Source organism: Crotalus tigris, unplaced genomic scaffold, assembly GCF_016545835.1.
Source record: "Crotalus tigris isolate CLP2741 ecotype Arizona unplaced genomic scaffold, ASM1654583v1 scf7180000018371.15429387391:27106975, whole genome shotgun sequence".
In the NCBI taxonomy this organism is placed as follows: Eukaryota; Metazoa; Chordata; class Lepidosauria; order Squamata; family Viperidae; genus Crotalus; species Crotalus tigris.
In genome coordinates, this window is record NW_024096970.1 from 22,076,892 (window position 1) to 22,096,020 (window position 19,129).

The following is a 19,129-nucleotide window of genomic DNA, read 5'->3' on the forward strand; positions in this document are numbered from 1 at the left end:
AGATTAACTAAGCCTTTAAAGATTAAGGAAAAAGGGGAATCTTAGAAGTTGGCAGGCTGATCTCTAAATTTGGAAGCTAATTAGGCTTAGTTAGTACTTCAATGGAAACCACCAAGGAATAAAATGGAAACATAAAAAATATTTGGAAGAAAGCAATTGCAAACTATTTTGTCAAGACAACTGCATGATTGTACCCAGGTATTTACCAGAAGCAAAGATCAAAAGGAGTCTCTACTCTTTTTTTTAGCTTACTAAGGCAAGCAGTAAGAGTGTCTTTTCTCCCAAGTCAAGAATGTAGCCTTTCTCCCACTACCAGGTAATTAAAGAAATAACAATAAATTCAAAAACAAGCCTTTTCATGGTAGGCAATTGAGTATGAACTGAGTCAGGTAGAACCTTCATTCTGCCTAGACAGAGACTCCTCTGTTTGAACTGAGCTCAAAATGCAATGATTAAAAAAAAACAAAACTTTCAAAGAGAACCACAATTACTTTTTAAGTAGTTGGTTGCACACATTAAGTTTTGTGTGCTTGCTGCCTAGAATGCAAATAACTGTTTGTAGCAATATTTTTTTAAAGCATTGCATCAAAGTATATTTTGTCTAAGACCTAGAATATTCTGGGATTTCTGTTACTGAATCTAGAACAGGTGTCAAATTGCTGGCCCGTGGGCCAGTTGCATCATACGGAGGCCACACCCACCCCAGCTCTGGCAATGCAAAAAAAAAAGTTGCAGTACGTTGCGACATGTCATGTGACACGGTGAATTTGACACTTGTGATCTAGAATAAGAATTATGACTGAAAGAAGTATGAATTTTAGCTAGTTCATGGGTTTTCTCTGACTTTTAAAGTCTTTGAGATTCCCGAGGAGACAGCCTATTTCAGTGATGGCGAACCTTTTAGAGACCGAATGCCCAAAAACTGGCCCGGCCCCCACTCTACCCCTGCCCTGCCCCGCCCCCACCTTGTCCCCCACTCTGTCTGCCTGCAGGGCCACTCACCGCCTCCAGGGCCCGCCGCAGATCACTCAGGCAGCCCAGCAGCGCCATGGTGGCCACGCCCTCTGCCCACACCCTGCAGCATCAACTGTGCGGGATGGGGCGTGAGGGCAGAGTCTTGTCTACGCTGCCTGGATGCCATATCCTTGGCTGCGCTGCTCTGTATGGGCCACGCTCAAGGGCAACTCTCCTCCAGGGGGGCTGCTGGTGAGGGGGTTGTGGGAGGAGGTGAGAGTGGGGCAACGGCACGTGTGCCCATAGAGAGGGCTCCGAGTGCCACCTCTGGCATGCATGCCATAGGTTTGCCACCACTGGTCTACTTTATAACTATATCCTACATCAATCTGATTCTTTCCTCATTGTTTTTATTATTGAAGTGAATTGCCCAGGAAATAGAAATATTCAGCAAGACCAAAAATATATTATTGATTTGTTTATAATTTTAAATGAAAAGTATTGCTCCATCTATTCTAGCCATTTAAAATATTCACTCAAATTGGAAAGCCTTCTCTCCTGTCTGCAGGATGGGGCAATTCTTCCCCTCTCCCCATGTCCTAACTTTCTTAAAACCCTTAAGGTTGTAGTCATAAATAAAAATAGGCATTCTCAGGCAAATTGCTGCCTAATACTTACACTTCCTGCCCACAAATCTTCCCTTTCCCTGGAAAGTTTGAAGTATACCATTATTTCTTCCCCACTTTTGAAGTTCAGGTAGCGGCAGTCAGGCCCAGTGTGGTCTTTAATGGCTAATACTCTGCTCATAGTTGCTGGATAAAAATTGGAAATAGAGGTGATATTTTAAAGACTTTTCTCACATTATTTACAAACACAAAATATAATGCACTAGTCAATATGGCGACTCTTTAAATTAGATCTGTTTCTTCTCAGGACTGCGCAAAGCATTTATGTGATCTTGGAAAAAGATGCAGCTACTTAAGATACTGTTTGCATGTGCACTGAAACACAAACATGTTCTCCTTATGTAATATGTAAAATGGTTTAACTTTTAATCTTAAATTATCCACACTTGTCCTATTACTAGAAGCAAACAATCATAGAGTCACTTAGAATGAGTTGGGCAGCTATATACATTTTCTTAATACTTCTGAGTAAGTTTTTCTTAATAATTAGTCTATTTATTCTGCCATTAGGACTGTAGATATTATTTGACAAGATAATTTACCCTTCCAAAATTATTTTATCATTTATTATACAGAAGTGAATATAAAAATTCTATACACCCCTGTTAAAATGCAAGGTTTTTGAATTGTAAAAAATCAAACCAAGATAAATCATTTCAGAATTTTTTCCACCTTTAATATAATATATAGACTGTACAATTCAATTGAAAAACAAACTGAAATCTTTTAGGGGAAAATAAAAAACTTAACAATACTGATTGCATAAATGTGCACATTCTTAAATCAATACTTTGTTGAAGCACCTTTGATTTTAGGACAGCGTTGTACAGATTATATTCATTAACAATTCTGTATAGACTTTTTACATCTTCTGTGTTTCCAAATATGCACAGTTGATTTAATAGGGTTTACTTTTTGCAAATTAAGTAACTTGCATAAAAATGTTGCAGGATTTTTTAATAATGTTCTGACTGAAATACTAAAAAAGAAAGCTAGCCAAATATATTCTCCTTATATGTTCTATAATTTACCAATAATTAATATTAATAGAAATATAAACATTACATTATTAACTTCATAGCTAGTAGATACAAATACACAATTAATGCTGTTGTAATCTGAGGTTCTATTTCTAGGATCTGTTAACAATTTGCTATTGAATTTTATCAATTAAAATCTTTGAACACTTAATTTTTCAGGCTATGGAACTTGTTAAAAAAATTTCAGAGCTCCATATCATGAAGCAAAGAAAATTGGCTGAGATTGATTTCTAATCTAATTATTTCTTTTGCCTTTAGTCTCTCTTGGAATCCCATCAAGTTCTCCTAGAACCATGAGGATATGCGACAGTTTGAAAAAAGAGTTGCATTATTTATAGCCTCAGCAAATGACTTCTCTTTTTTAAAAAATCCACGTTAGAAAATTATTAATTTATCTTTCATAAAGTGGACATATTGGTAGCACTTTTCCTTATAATTTCAAATTATAGCTTTTCAAATTAACTTCCCAAACTTTTCAAATAAATATATTGGTAGAGTTTTGCAATATTAATACACTGTTGAATAGATTTGGTTAAAGCAAAGATCTTTGTACTTACTTTCGCATTCTGAATCTCCACACTTTTTCTGTGCTGAAAGCACTTTAGTACTCTTTGTGTTTGTTGACAATGAAATAATTAATAGTATAAGACTAATGTCTAAAATTTTCAACATTCTTAAAAAATATTACTCCTGAAAGAATGTTTAAAAATGAGAGTCTCATGAGCAGAATAGTTTTTCAATTCCTTTAGTTAATAGGCTGTAAAGATAAAAAGAACTGGTCAATTCATTTTCTTCTGTTCTTTAGACTCTGCTCCCACAAATGCCCTTTCAACACTATTTTGAGTCAGCTGTCCTGCTTTAATAATTAACCATGCTCAATACATGGATTAAGGTTTTAAAACAAAAAAGTTATTCCCAAAAGTTACTTTAATTAGAGAATTCTGCTTTACCAGCATACTAATCTGAAAATGCAAATTGTGTGACTTGTACATTATAGGAAGAAATGTTTCTAGTAAGATTAATATGTGATTTTTTTCAAAATCGCTTGAGTTCTGTAGTTGTTTGAATCTCTGTCTTTCAAGCCCTATAGCTGAATTTATATGTTTGTTTTAGAGTTTGATCCTGGACCTGGGCAAATTCACTTGGACATTATTCCATGTTTGGTGGTTATTTCTGTCAATTAAGCATGAATAATAGGACTGTAGCTTCAATTTAGTACAGGAGTCAGTTTACTGAGTGGTTTCTTTTGTTTGTTAGCTATATTATAATGATGATGATGATGTTAGAAGGGACCTTGGAGGTCATCTAGTCCAACCCCCTGCTCAAGCAGGAAGCCCTATACCATTTCAGACAAATGGCTGTCCAGTCTCTTCTTAAAAACTTCCAATGTTGGAGCATTCACAACTTCTGGAGGCAGGTTGTTCCACTGATTAATTGTTCTAACTGTCAGAGAAAGTTCTCCTTAGTTCTAGGTTGCTTCTCTCTTTGATTAATTTCCATCCATTGCTTCTTGTCCTGCCCTCAGGTGCTTTGGAGAACAGCCCCTCTTCTTTGTGGCAACCCCTGAGATATTGGAACACTGCTGTTGTTGAAGGAAAAGTCTTCATCATGGTTCAGTCCAAGCCGAGAATAAACAACATGGCGACTGCTTTAGGAAGAAGGTGAGCCAGACAGAAAGATGGCTCTGGAAGAAAAGAGAGTGAGCACATGTAGGGAGTGGGTTTTTATACCCTCTGGAGCCTTTTGTTTGGGGTTGTTCCTATGACATGGACTTTGACCTGAATCTGAGTGTGCCTTTCTGGTATTCTGATGGTGGTGGGTTAATCCTATTATGTCCCAAAGGTTATATCCTGCTTCCCTGTGGCTGTGGCTGATGACTCTTAGATTTTTTTGGTGTTGATTCTAGGGATCTTTCTTCCTAATCCCAGTTTCCTGACTCCAGTCTTTCTGACAAGATTATCATCTGCATTTCTACAGAGCTGGTTTCTGCTTGAGGGAGGGAGACCTGGGGCTATTAAGAAAAACTGGGCATGCTTTTCTGCCTCTTTAAGATCCTTTGAGAAAATATATTTTTCTGCCATTTTAATATTTCCTTCTCTGGGGGGCTGACTTCCCACACTATCATGTCACCCCTCGTCCTTCTCTTCATTAAACTAGACATACCCAATTCCAGCAACCGTTCCTTATGTTTTAGCCTCCAGTCCCCTAATAATCTTTGTTGCTTTTCTCTGTACTTTTTCTAGAGTCTCAACATCTTTTTTACATCGTGGTGACCAAAACTGGATGCAGTATTCCAAGTGTGGCCTTACCAAGGCATTATAAAGTGGTATTAAAACTTCACGTGATCTTGATTCTATCCCTCTGTTAATACTACCAAGACTTAAGCATGCATGTGCATGTATATGCACATAAACCTACCCAGACACATCTATATATTTTTAACTGATAAGAGGACAGCCATACTTCCCAATTGAAATAAATTATAAAATCAGACCATATATTTAAAAATACTTTGGCTTCAACTTGATGTGAACAAGATTGCAATATACCGGAGGTTTTTAAGAAAAGATTGGACAACGATTTGTCTGAAATGGTATAGGGTTTCCTGCTTGAAGATCTCCAAGGTTCCTTCCAACTCTGTTATTCTGTTACTAAACATTTTAAAACAGTTATTTTATTTTTTCCGTTTCTATCTACACACAGCTTATCCAGCTGACAACCAAATACTGCCAAGTCTTTAGACATAATATCTCTATTGATACCAAGGAATTTTGATTTTATTTTAGTTAAATTTCTAGACTGTTCAATTCCAAAATGATTCATGAGATTAAAAAGCACCCCCCCAACATTACATAAAAAGAAGAAAAAATCACTCAAGAGTACAGATTAAAAAAGCACTTTTCCTCATTGTTCCTAATCTAACAGTGCAAGTATGCACTGTTTAATATATTTAATATATGAATTTATCAACATCTGAAAAAAACAAGACAAAAATGGCACAGTGGAATGAACCCCACAGATGAAAATATATCTCCCTTTCTCTGCAGCTGTTACAGAGAAACTTTGTTTCTTCATGCATGCTAATTTATAGAGAGTTCAATTGATCAAATAATTGAAGAATATCATCTGCACTTTAGACATAAAATGCCAGTTTTCCATTTCAATGTTTTATTCCCATCTTGGTTATCACCAGTCGCAAATCTTTTTCCCAGAGCATAAAAGTATTATAAAATTTTGAAAGAAGGCTTTTAGATGCATCTGGAATATTCAGTTACCAGTGATTCAAAAATTCAAATAGTATTCAAAATTTATTTGCTTGGTTTTTATTTTTTTATTAAATAATTTGTACTGCAAATAAAACAGCAAGGAACAATCTAAGGAAGCCTACTGGTCAGTTACAAAGTTTAACAAAATTCTGACCTGTTGTTTCATCCTTATCTGCTTCCTGTCTATTCTTCAACTGTCTTTCAATAGTACTCAATTGCCTTTCTCCAAGGTTCCATTGTTTTCCTATTTAAATCTGACCTCTCATTAGTCAATACAGAAGTTCCAAGTGAGATTGTATAGCAGGGCACTATACTGATTCCCCAAATAATGAAAGAAACAAAAGCTCTGAAGATTATATTGAAGTATCAGGTTCAAACAAATCTTAACAGGCTAATTTTCATCTCCTTCTTTGATAAAGTTAATAGCTTCATAGATCATTTTGTAGACATCATGTATCCGGGCCTCAGCAAAATCTTTACATCTTTCAGGATGCTCATCTTGAAATAGTAATTTTTATTTGTTTTTATCAAACTTTTATTTTTATAGATAACTCAAGGTGGTGAATATACCTAATACTCCCGCCTTCTCCTGTTTTCCGCATAACTCTGTGAGGTGAGTTGGGCTGAGAGAGAGTGACTGACCCAACGTCACCAGTGAGTCTATGGTGGGATTAGAACTGACAGTCTCCTGGTTGTACTCCAAAAGTGCTAGTTAATGGTTCAATTTCAGACTTAGAGGGAAATTTTGAGTGAAGTGTCTCTGTGCTCTCCTGGGCTCTCTGCTGTTTAACATTTTATCAATAATTTAGATGACTGAATACAGACAATACTTGCAGAATTTGGAGGTGATACAAAGCTCAGAAGAAAGATCCAAAAAGATGTAAAGAGAATTGTTGCCTCCATACTCAAGAGTGTGGCATGAAGCTTTGAGAACTTGATCCCTGAATTTGAGAGACATTTTTACCTTTGCAAAAGGCCTTTTTGTCCATCTGGAAATACGAATCATGATAATTCAGACAAATCAAAACACATTTATTGGGGGCGGGGCGAAGTCTTTTTATAGAAACAAGTGACATATATCTTTAGTATATGTGATACATCAGAAAACAAGTGATCAAACATATTGTTTATATGGGAGGCTTAGCACACTATTAGTTCATATCTACCACCTATGTGTAAAACCTTACTTTGCTTATCATTGAATTGCATTTTGTTGGATGGGACCCAGTGTTCAAGTCTATCTAAATCCTTCTAAATCTTGAGCCTATCTTTTAAAGTGTTGTCTATTCCCAGATAGGTGTCATCTGAAAATTTGATGAGTTCCCCTTCTATTCCCTCATCTAAATTGTTTATGAAGATATTGAAGAGTACTGGGCCTAAGTCAGAACCTTGGGTTACCTACTGCATGCTTTCTTCCATATAGATGTAGTTCCATTGCGTACTACACATTGTGTATGGTTGGTCAGTCAGTTATGAATCTATCTGGTGGTGATGTTGTCTATCCCACATTTTTCTCTTACCAAGAAATAGGTTGTAGTCTACTTTCTGAAATGCCTCATGAAGTCTACACTATGTCCACAGCATTTTGCTGGTCCACTACTGTAATTTAGTCTTTGTCAATGAACGCAATAAGGTTTGTCTGGTGTGAATTGTATTTGACAAATCCATACAGGCTTCTAGTAATCAAAAGAGGTATAGTATCAGGGTCACATGAAGTGTTAATACTGTTTTACATTGCTTTGGTAAGACCACACTTGGAATACTGTGTCGTTTTGGTCACCATGATACAAAAAAGATGTTGAAACTCTAAGAGTATAGAGAAGAGCAACAAAGATGATTGGGGGGGCTGGGAGTTGAAGTCCACAAGTCTTAAAGTTGCCAAGGTTGAGAACCCCCGGGGTAGATGATAGCAGTCTTCCAGTACTTGAGGGGCTATCACAGAGAAGAGGGGGTCAACCTATCTCCAAAGCACCTGACAGTAGGGCAAGAAATGATACTGGTATGTGAAAACTTATCAAGAAGAGATCCAATCTAGAACTAAGAAGAAATTTCCTGACAGAACAATTAACTAATGGAATGGTTTACCTCAAGAAGTTGCGGGTGCTCCATCAGTATAGATTTTTAACAAGAGATTAACAGCTAGAATGGGTCTCCTGCTTGAGCAGGGGGTTGGACTAGTAGACCTCCAAGGTCCCTTCCAACTCTGTTACTCTGGCAGATTTATGAGTTACATACTCCCTTTTTTAGTTGAGTTTGAATCTCTCCTGAAACTTGCCCGTGTATTCAATGACTAAAAAATACATTTTCTATAGCAGAGATCCGTAACCTTTTGGGCACCAAGGAACAGTTCCATGAAGATTTTTCTATGGACCGGAGAGTACGTAGTTTTATGTGCTGCCTGCATCTTGTGGATAGAGCTTTGCTTGTTTATGCACCCCTGTTGCTGGCATACTGCAGCCCAGTACTGGTCCACAGACTGGGGGCTGGGGACCCCTGTTCTATAGTGTTTTTGCTGAAAAAACAAAATCTCATATACTAGAAGAAATGGCCTTGGCTAAGAATAGAAAAATATTTCCCTGAAGTTAAAAAAGATGCCTAGACTGCCATGTTAAAAGTGCTAATGTTGACTTTTCAAATGCCAATAATGAAGCCTAAAATTGCAGGTAACAATTCCATTTGGGTTTTCAAACTATTTACAGTTGGTTGACCAGATTCTTGTGTATAGGTTTGAGCAGTAAATCTTCTGAATTGGAACATATATGTGATCCTGAATCTTGGCACCCAAGAGTTAAACTAATATAAGTATGGCAGAAACTGTCAGGCATGAAAGACTAGGTCTACACTTGAAGGTTCAAGTTAACTGATTTATTGCTAAAATTAGTACTTAGAGCACAGGAAAAAAAGGCACAAATCTTTTGCATAGATTAGCTGAAGGTTGCGGTTTTGACACTATACATCTTGCAAATGGGTTCCCGTTACTGAAATCAAGGATGATAACAATAGCAATAAGACTTCTATACTGCTTCATAGTGCTTTACAGTCCTCTTTAAATAGAGTCAGCATATTGCCCCCAACAATCTGGGTCCTCATTTTATCAACCTCGGAAGGTTGAGCTGGTGAGAATTGAACTGCTGGTAATCAGCAAAAATAGCCTGTAATACTGCATTCCAACCAGAGATAAGCAAACTTAAGTGATAATGAAGTAGAATTAAATAATTAATGGAGTATTTTATGGGTCCTATGGCTTCTTTCTCTCCCAGCTTTTACCAAAAACTTCCTGCCACATGAACCTAAAACGGACATAGTTAGCTCCTTCCTGATGGTATAGTTAAAATGTAAAAACGAAGTGTGTGTCTTGCCCCTTTGATTGATTTTAAAAGTTTTAGTAGTTTCACATTACCAGAATTTTTATATTGACAGATAACCAAAAAGAACATTTAATTAAATAGTAGAAAATACAAGCAATGTAGATAAAGCTAATTTTATTTGGACTATTACAGAACAGGCTAACAAATACACTAATTGTATAAAAAGCTTAAAAACAGAATACCATTCCACACCAACTAAACTGCCATCTATTTGCTTTATTACAAAAAAAGTCCAAGTTCACGTTCCTCACTCAACACGCATTTTTAAGCACAACATTAGCCCCAAACGAACTATGCAACCCATTTATACTGCAATTTGAAAAGGTGTGGATGGCCAATAATCATCTAGCTTTACAAGAGACACATGGCATTCTTCTATCATACAGCAAAACACAGAAAGGCAAGTTTTTTTTTAATAAAAAAAAAAGCTACACTGAGTATCATTATCCTAGAGAAAGGCAAAGTTTATGTAACTATAGGAATCACAAAATAGAACATTATGTGTTCAAAAAAATTATAATTAGCCTGATGTACTTATTTTGCTTTCATACATGGGTAGTTATCTTAAGAAACAATAGTAAAAGCTTGAATCAAATTTAACTGAAAGCAGACACATCTTCATGGGATTTGGAAATTCACTTTCTTCTTTACAATTAAGTAGGAAAGGCTAACGTGCAGAATATTAAACACTCTGCATGGGGTTTGCCAATAAAAGGAGAAAGTTTTCTATGCAAGTTGAAGCAGCAACAGGCTCTCACAAACCTCTGTAAAAGACATTTATTTCTACAAAAAGAGACTTATGATACAATTGAATCACACAAATTTAACTATGTACCTTTTAAAATATACAAGAAACTTTGAAGTAGAGGATACTTAAAAAATGGAGGGGTTTCAATATTTTATTTTACACATCTGCATCTTCACATAATTTGATAAGTAACCTTTTACAAAATCATGTAAAAAGCACAATTGCCTGGTAAAGAGTCTTCAAAAGATTTTACACAGCATGCAATTAAAGCAGCCTTTTCTTCCTTATATGGACTCTCTTCACTCAAGTAATCTTCTGCTGCAAAAATTAGGGTAGGTGCCTGGTCTCTTCTGTTAACGCCTTTTGTCTTTCCTGTCTGATTTACGGTCTCTTTCATTCCGTGAAGTCCTTTTGCCTGACCAACTACTTTCTGATATAGACCTTTTTCTGTCCGACCTTGAGCTTTTATCCTTTGATCCTTTTGCATCTCTTCTGCTACCTTTTGAAGACTTGTGACTTCTATCTACTCCTGAATTGTCCCTTCGCTTCCGTTCCAAACTCCTTCTATGCTTTCTATCTCTATTATGTCCTCGCCCCCTGCTTCGACTTCTACTCTCACTGCTGCTAGAACTACTAGTACTTTCTCGACTACTAGTACCACTGCTACTGCTGCTGCTGGAACTGCTCCGACTACTGCTTGTACCACTGCTAGAACTGCTCCCACTGCTACTACTTGTAGAACTAGTACTACTAGTGCTACTACTAGTACTCCGACTTCGACTCTTACTGGTTTTGTTTCTTGCTCTACCCCTGCTTCTGCTCCTAATTTTGTTTTTAATTTCTACACTTACTGCCTGCACTTGATCTGCCTGTATTTCAGGCAGCTTTTCAGACACTAGAGCTTCTTTATCTAATTGTGGTGCTTGGTCTTGAGTGGATTCCAAAAGTGGCAAAGGCTGTGGCCAAATCACAGACTCTGACTGAGGCTGGACCTCAGCCTCCGATACTGGAATGGATTCAGGCTCCTTCTCTTCTGACTCCTCTGGTTCAGCATCAACTTCTGGCTTGCCGGGTTCCTCTTTTTCAAGGACCACAATGAGCCCTTCCTGTTCTGGCTGAGCATTACATTCCACTTCTGGTTCAACCTCTGTGCTAATTTCATTTTCTAACGGCTCTGTTTCTAATGGCTCTGTACAATCTGTCTCATTGATTTCCATTACATCCTGCTCACCATCTATTGGCTGAATACCTTCACTTTCTCCCTTCACTACCTCAACTTCCTCAGTTGGGTTATCTGTCTGCCTGTCATTCTCTTTAACTTCAGCTTCCTCTTCTACTTTAACTTCCATTTCCTCTTTTTGCTCTTCCTCTTCCTGTTCTATCTCCCCATCACTATGACTAGCACCTACCTCCTTTTCTTCCCTTACCTCTTCCATTTCTATATCATTGCTCTTATTACCTGTCTCCATCTCCTCCACCTGCTGTACCACCTTACCCACTTCCTGCTCCTTGTTCTGGTCTTCCTTCTTTTCTTCTTTCTGTACCTCCTGGTGTTCTTTTTCCTTCACAGACTGTCGTCTGGGCCTGGCTTCCATTTTATTAATTTGCTCAGCAAATTCAGTGCGTCTATTTTCAAACAGTGCTGAAGAATAGGGAAGGTATAATAAACAGCAATTAGAGTCATAGTTTGAATAAATCACTTTACATAACGGTATCAGAGTACATAATATCAGTATCAGAGAAATTATAATCTATGTAGGAAAGTCAAGAATTCCATCAGTCATCGTATGACCAGCACATTTGTTATTTTGCCACATCTACTTGCATACAGAAGTACATGTTTTACGTTAAGATTCTATATACATGAAAGCCAAGTTTGTAAGACATCTGAGAGAAAACCTACATGCAAGTAGATGCAGCTAACAATCTACTATGGCAATACAGAAATAAAAATACAACAACATACCATTTAACTTTTTTTGGGAATCATCAAACATCTTCTGGGAAGCAGGGCACATTCTGCCAGGTTTATAGAACAAATGAGGTTTTGTCTTCGTTCTTATATATTTAATTATTTTGGCATTATGTTCATTCCATTCTTCTTGCTGGAAAAATATATATGATTTTTTTAAATATTTCTGGTGCCATCCAGAAGAGAAATATGCAATAGCTACTAAATTTCCACTCACCAACTGAGCAAGTTCAACTTTTTGTTCCAATAGTCGTAGTTCTGTTTGTTTAGCACGTCTTTCCTCAAAGAGTTCTCGTCTTTCATTTTCAACCTGCTTTCTCTCTTCTTCTGCCTGCACTTCAAGTTTCTGCTCAATTTCTTGTCTTCTTTTTTGCTAAAATAGAACAGCTTAAACTTAATTCAATAGTAGCATTCTTAGTTAAGTAGGTCATCATAATGCACAAATTGAATCAATTCAATTGTTTTAAGTTAAACAAAAGTATTCTTTCCCAAAATACATACTGTAGATGGGGATCTGGTTTAAGGAAATTAATACTGAAATAAAGATCATCCCCAATGTTCTGTAGAACACCATAATCAAAAGTAATATAGAATTTTATAAAATATAACCTAAGATCAAATATATTTCAGAGGTTTCTTCTAATATTATGCTGATGGAGTTCAAAATTTATTTTCCTGCTCTGTCTTTCCTTTGCCAGCCCTTAGAATGAACTCATAAGAAATTATATACAGAAATTCCCTTAAATAGGATGAATTATGGCATAAGAAACTGAGATCAACATTTTCAGTAATCAGATGGAAGTAAATTCTGTTACTGGAAGCTTGTTCCAAGTGACGCTACAATCTACAGGACTTGTTCCCTGTCACTTCTAATGACTAGTAGAAGCTTGCTCTCTCACTTCCTGCTTCGCTAAAATAAAACAGTTCAGATCTGTTATATCATGGCAAATGCATTATTGGTTTCCCTACTACTAAAGTTAAATTTTGATGATCTCATATCCTTGTTTGTAAATATGAAAAAATGTACCAAAACATTTTGCTTTCTCTGATAATTAAACATGTCCTCCTAAAAGTTGTTTCAAAATAAAACATATACATGGCTGGAATTGATATGGCCGCCAGATTGTGTATTTTTCTATTACACAGAAGTACTATTTTTTTCCTGCACAATTTACTAAATGTGAAATTAATACCCTCTCAGTAGCAACTGTTGATTCTTGTTTAAACTTCTGAAGAGTACCCATCAACAGGCCAAATATACGCCGATTCCTGGCAGAATACAGAAAGAAAATATATAATTATACCACAAATATTGGTATTGTATTATGTATACATGGCAGTTTTTTCAAAAATTTCCAAGGTTATTAGCAGCTATAAATATTTATTGTAAAATACCAGGGCTATGTGGCTGAGCTGGTGGTTATAAATGTGATTATTAACTAACCAAATAAAATTATTTTTTAAAATCAGCAACCAGTAGACTTAGTTTATATAATATTAAATGCTAACCAGAAAATAGGTATTCCAGGATTGTTGCTGGTGCAGTGGTTAAGTGCAGTATTGCAGGCAAACTCTGCCCACGGCCTGGAGTTCAATCCTGACAGCACTCAAAGTTGAATCAGTCTTCCATCTTTCTGAGATTGTTAAAATGGGGAGCCAGATTGTTGGGGGTGCTATGCAAATATTAGTTACATCAAAAAGTGCTGTAAAGTGCTATAGGGCAGTATATAAGCCTAAATGCTCTTGCTATATCCCACAGTCTATGTTAATACAGGTAGTCCTCGACTTATAAAAGGTTCATTTATAGTGACCATTCAAAGTTACGGCATTGAAAAAAGTAACGTATAATCATTTTTCACTTATGACCATTGCAGCATCCCCACGATCACATGGTTTAGATTCGGCTACTTGACAACTGACTCACATTTTGACGGTTACAGTGTTCTGGAGTCATGTGATTTCCTTTTTCAATCTTCTGACAAGCAAAGTCAATGAGGAAATCAGATTCAATTAACAGTTGTATTATTAAGAACTGCAGTGATTCACTTAACAAATGTGGCGAGAAAAGTTGTAAAATGGGGCAAAAGTCACTTAACAAATTTCTCACTTAGCAACCTAAACTTTGGGCTCAATTGTGGGTATAAGTTGACGACTACCTGTACATTTTAATTAAATATTGCAGTATTTTTCCACTCAGAAACTGGATTGGATCATTGTTTTTGATGTAATAGATTTTGGGGGGAACTGATAATATCTTTGCAGATTTCCCATTCTCTCTGTAATGCCCTATTTCTTCCCTAAAAGCAGCTTCTGACAGATGAATACCATATCCAAACCCCTTCTGTCTAAAGCCAAAAGAAAAATATAGCTGTAAGCTACAAAAAGAAATAATAAAATTGCCTTTCTTTTCTGCTAGCAGAAGTGCACAGAGCAGTTCTGTTTGGTAGCAATCTTATTCACAGAATAAAAAGTTCTGAATCCAACTCACTAAGTTAAAAAAAACTGATTTTAACATCCTGATTAAATTATTTTTTCATAACATAAATTGATTAGATGGATATTCATTACACGGCATTGGTCTCTGAAAATCATGTTTAAAATATGGCATCTACCCTTTTAATTCGTATAAAATACCAGGATCCAAAAATGTGTATACTGTAAGATATAACTGCTAAATGTTACTTGTAATGATAAAATGTAAGATGATGGTATTCACCTTTACAGCTGGAATAATTCAAGACCTATCTATTTAAATGTCTGCTTCTTCCATGATGTACCTGTCCATTGAAATCTGTAGAAAAGGCCCTTCTTAAGAGACATTAGCAGTAAAATGTGATAGGACAAACTCATACCTAACTCAGAAATATACATTTTACAGGCATTTTGTAAAATATCTCTATTCTCAGTTCAGACCAAGCTGAGATGAAACAAATAGCAAAAACATCCATTCCTAATATCAAACATATTTGATATTTGGAATGTTGGTGGGTACCAAATGTTATTTTGGCTTATGTATGATCAGGTATTCTGTGGCTCTGCTTGTTGGAAAGACAGTTATAGGTGATCTAGTAAACAACAGCTTCAGCTAAATTGCTTAGCATAATTCACAGCACGGAATACTGTCAGCATGTCTTATCAACATATTCTACTGTTCTTCAAAGTGAGATTGCTTTTGTTTCTTGCTGCTGGAATTGGGAAAATTTAAAACATGAAAGATCATGCAATACCTTTGTTTCCCCTTTTCATCCATAGTTTGATCTTGAATAAGGTCTCGGCGTGTTCGCTCTTTGGAGGTAGCAACAACAGAGGACTGCAACGCTGGCTGAAGAAATAGGTTAATAGAAACCCATTTATTAAACTTATATGCTGCTCATCTTGCCAAAGGCAACCCTTGCATTTTACATTTCTCTGTTCTTAAGCCCCCAATAACATTTCAAATATACTTTACTTTTTTAACATCATCATCCTCTGCGTCGCTTTCATGGCGTGATTCTCTCCTTGTCCGACGTTCACCAGCCAATCTAAATGTAATACAAAGTGTTAGAAGCAAGCAATATATTTGAGATAATCAAACTTTTGCACTTATGCAGAATTCCAGAACTTGGCATTAGCTGATAGTTTCTTTTATTAAATTGCATTGTGGAAGGAATGTTTTTAAAACAAACAGTTGTATGCTCACTTCTGATAGAAACTAGTAATGAGGGATGCTGCTCATCTCACAACTGTTCATTTAAGAAGCATGCACTTTCAGCTGTCACAAATGTTGCAAACTCCACACACATATCTGTAATCATGTTTGTGATTTTGTCACCTGGCAACTGGCTCACATTTACCATTGGTTACAGCATCTGCAGTCACATTATCACAATTTGTGATCTTTTTGCTGGTTTTTAGCAAAAAATGTCCATTAGGGAGAATGAATTTCTTTAAGCATTGTGTGATTTGCCATAAAATGATTGATCTGGCAAAATTGGGGTGCTCCAGGTTCCTTCAATTAAACAATGCTATCTACTGGGACTCAGGAAACACACCTTCTCAGCAGCAATACCTGCCCTCTGGAATGGATTTTCCCCCAAGATTCAAACAGCCCCTACCCTCCTAGTGTTTTAAAAGGCCCTGAAGACCTGGCTCCTTGTCCAGTCATTTGGCATGTATAATGACCCCCTTTTCTTCTTTTGAGCCCCTCTTTCTTCTTCTTTTGTTCTTATCAGAGAGGTTTGCAGTCTTAAAAAAAAAATTAAAATATATTGCTCACAAAAATAAAGGGAACACAAACGTATAGGATCCTATACGTTTGTGTTCCCTTTATTTTTTTGAGCAGTATATTTTTAAACTGCCTAGAATTGATTGGAGTCGGGCAAGATATAAATACCAGTACTTAATGAGACGTGCAAACCTGCCAAATGAAGCTACACACTGTGTGTAAACTAATCACCGTGGCATATTCTACAGTACATAGCATATGGATCTTGGCAGAAAATTAACCAAAATGTAGCAAAGAGATACACTGAATATGGTAAGATATGAAAATAATTTGATTCTTCAATCTAAGTGTAAGTATTCTTTGCTCACCTATTCGTCGACCCTTCTAGATCCCTCTGTTTGGCTGGGGGTCCTCCGCCGCTATCCGAGAATCCACGCCTACCATAAAAACAGAAAATTAGCTTTCTCTAAACAAATGCATATATTCAGAAACATATAATGTTCTATGAAGATGTATGCAGTATTTAAAAAATAGCCAACTATTAGTTTTTTCATGAAAGGTGAAACAGAAATGCAATAAGTGAAGCTATTAGTATTAAGCAAGACAATACAAGAAACATTTTTCTATTTAAAATGAATAAAACTTATAATGGGTAGAGAGTAATAATTACACACAAGCACACACATATATATTTACTAAAGCTTCTGACTCTATCCCTATTGTGGGCATCATGGTAGTAGACTACAGCAGCATAATAAGTTTGAATTTCACTGATTTTTTTTAGAAAATTTATTAGCCGCCTATCCGCTCACAGTGACTCTAGGCCAGTGGTTCTCAACCTGTGGGTCAGGACCCCATTTGGGGTCAAATGACCATTTCACGGGGGTCGCCAAACCACGCTGTCGGCCATTTTTTTCCCTTTTCCCTAGCTGCCCTACTCCCTCTTATTGGTGGCCACACCCACTTGGGGGTCACCACAACATGGGGAACTGTATTATGGGGTCACAGCATTAGAAAGGTTGAGAACCACTGCTCTAGGCAGCTTATAAACAATGATCATTCTTGATTGTTTGCTTGTCTACTCTAGAATTATAATAGAAGCCTACAGATCAATTGAAGTCATTTCTGCACTGGATTTTCTGCAGTCTTGTATAATTCCAGTATGCTAATCCAAAGTGCAGTTGATTATAGCTTTTTTTCCTAACTTGAACTATCCCCATACAATATTTTTCGGGCAGCAGCAGTAGTCCAAAGGTTGAACCTCCCGAACAATAACACAGTGGTCGCTTTCAAGTGTACACTGCTTGCCACCCAGAACACAGTTATGACTATCACAAACACACACTGTACATGGCACTTGTTTAAAACTGCTAAGTCAGACTTAAATATATACCGATAAATCAGTTAAAACGGAAGCTGAATTTCCACAGTAGAAGATTTGCGGGCAGTATGAAATAGTTCTTTCCTCTCGCAGGTCCTCGAACACTCACCTCAGCAATAGGCTTCCGCGCCCCCTACCTCCACCAGGGCCTGTGATGGCCAACAATCTACCTTGAGCGGGCCTAGAAGGGAGGAGACACACAATGAAATCGTGATCGCCAAGAGGATGAAGGAAGTACAGTAAAGAAACATCCGCCTCTCAAAGAGCAACGCCAGGGGCCTCGTGTTTGCAGAGAGCTGCAGCGTTTCCCAGCTCATGCCGGCACCATTAACTGATGCACCGCCAAGCTGCCCTCTAAGCAAAATTCCTCCGTCCTTCCGGGTGCCTCCACTCTTTTTTGGCCCTCTGGTCATTTCCATCCGGGCGCGGGGAAAAAAATCGGTGAGGACGCTCACAGAGGGCCTCTTCTATGGAAGAAGGCGCCCGATCTGCTTCGATTAGTAACGGGTAGAAACTGCAAGCCACCTACCCCCCCCCCCCGGACTGGTTTTTGAAGGGAGGGCGCAAACAAGGCCTCGCGGTCAGAAGTCAACCGCAAAGCAGCCTTTAAGTAAGCAAGCCTCTTCCAAACCCCACGACCCTTCTTCCCCCGCTATGGGCTTACCGCACATCGTTGGGGTCCCGCCCCGTGAGTTTGCGGATATTTTCATCGACGTGCTTGAGGCTTTCCTTGGCTTTCTCCAGCTGTTCTTGTAGAGCCCGCACAGCTACCGCCATGCTTGCCGCCACAACCACGGCCTAGCCAACCGGAACCCAACGGAAAGCACGATTAAGGGGGGCAAGGAGATAGCCCAGCTTCACGTAACGTGGCTCCAAGAAACTCACCAATGAGAACTCGACGTTTGGAGTGATACCTTTTTTACCCAAGAGCTATTCGTAACCTCTAGCGAATGGCCAACCGATTAGTATGAGTGGCATTGCATTGCTTCAATCAACGATCAAGTTCTTAACCAATGAAGAACTGACATTAAGGACGCAACGTTACTTCAAGCACTTAATCCCTTTGCTTCTGTAATCCTGCCAATAGCTAAATGCTTGAGTAGAATGATATCTTTACAACCAATCAAATGATACTTACCTTTCAGCACAGCCAATCAGTGATCGGCGAAAATGTTAATGCCCTTTTTCCACACTAGGATAATCCCTGCTAAAGTTCGCGCGCCTCTCTGGCTTTCAGTAGTTTGAGGGGGGGGCGGTTTCCTCTGTTCGTGATTTGAATTTCAAAGCATATACCGCAATAAAGATCGTTTTTATTTACGTCTAGATGGAATTAAGTGTCAGTGACTTCATGTTGCTATCTTTGTATTTTATTTATAGTTTGCAGTATTATGCTTTTGTTTGTGCTACGTTTGATTGTTTCGTATGTGAGCCTTCGTTTTGATTGTGGTAGCATAGAGATGTAAAATACTTTTGGGGCTGCTTTCAAGCCAGTCTCGACTCTTGGCAATTG

The 19,129-nt window shown here is 37.5% G+C and overlaps 2 protein-coding genes across 4 annotated transcripts in view; both read right to left on the reverse strand.

Annotated features, from left to right (window-relative positions):
* MIA2 (MIA SH3 domain ER export factor 2) overlaps positions 1-3,477 on the reverse strand; it is a 49,629-nt gene extending 46,152 nt beyond the window's left edge. For all 3 annotated transcript variants that reach the window (XM_039351775.1, XM_039351774.1, XM_039351773.1), the window contains exons 1-2: positions 3,238-3,477; positions 1,633-1,766 (exon numbers count right to left, since the gene is read on the reverse strand). In XM_039351775.1, the coding sequence (XP_039207709.1) occupies positions 1,633-1,766; positions 3,238-3,352 (249 nt within the window). In that variant the 5' untranslated portion in view covers positions 3,353-3,477. The remainder of the gene's footprint in view (positions 1-1,632; positions 1,767-3,237) is intronic.
* A 5,934-nt stretch (positions 3,478-9,411) lies between these two features.
* Positions 9,412-18,469, reverse strand: PNN (pinin, desmosome associated protein). The gene is made up of 9 exons (XM_039351784.1): positions 18,284-18,469; positions 17,729-17,800; positions 16,607-16,675; positions 15,483-15,555; positions 15,262-15,356; positions 13,228-13,303; positions 12,252-12,407; positions 12,029-12,167; positions 9,412-11,704 (listed from the first exon to the last, which is right to left on the reverse strand). The coding sequence occupies exons 1-9, from the start codon at positions 18,394-18,396 to the stop codon at positions 10,416-10,418; spliced, it is 2,082 nt and encodes a 693-aa protein (XP_039207718.1). The 5' UTR covers positions 18,397-18,469; the 3' UTR covers positions 9,412-10,415.
* Between the last annotated feature and the right edge of the window lie 660 nt (positions 18,470-19,129).

Bases quoted from the DNA above. Each gene is read 5' to 3' on its own strand.
- PNN (XM_039351784.1), bottom strand. From the start codon at position 18,396: ATGGCGGTAGCTGTGCGGGCTCTACAAGAACAGCTGGAGAAAGCCAAG. The intron at 17,801-18,283 runs GTAAGCCCATAG...CCTCCCTTCTAG, and splicing joins CGGGACCCCAACGATGTGCG to GCCCGCTCAAGGTAGATTGT. The intron at 13,304-15,261 runs GTATTGCATGAT...GTATTCTGCCAG, and splicing joins GATGAAAAGGGGAAACAAAG to GAATCGGCGTATATTTGGCC.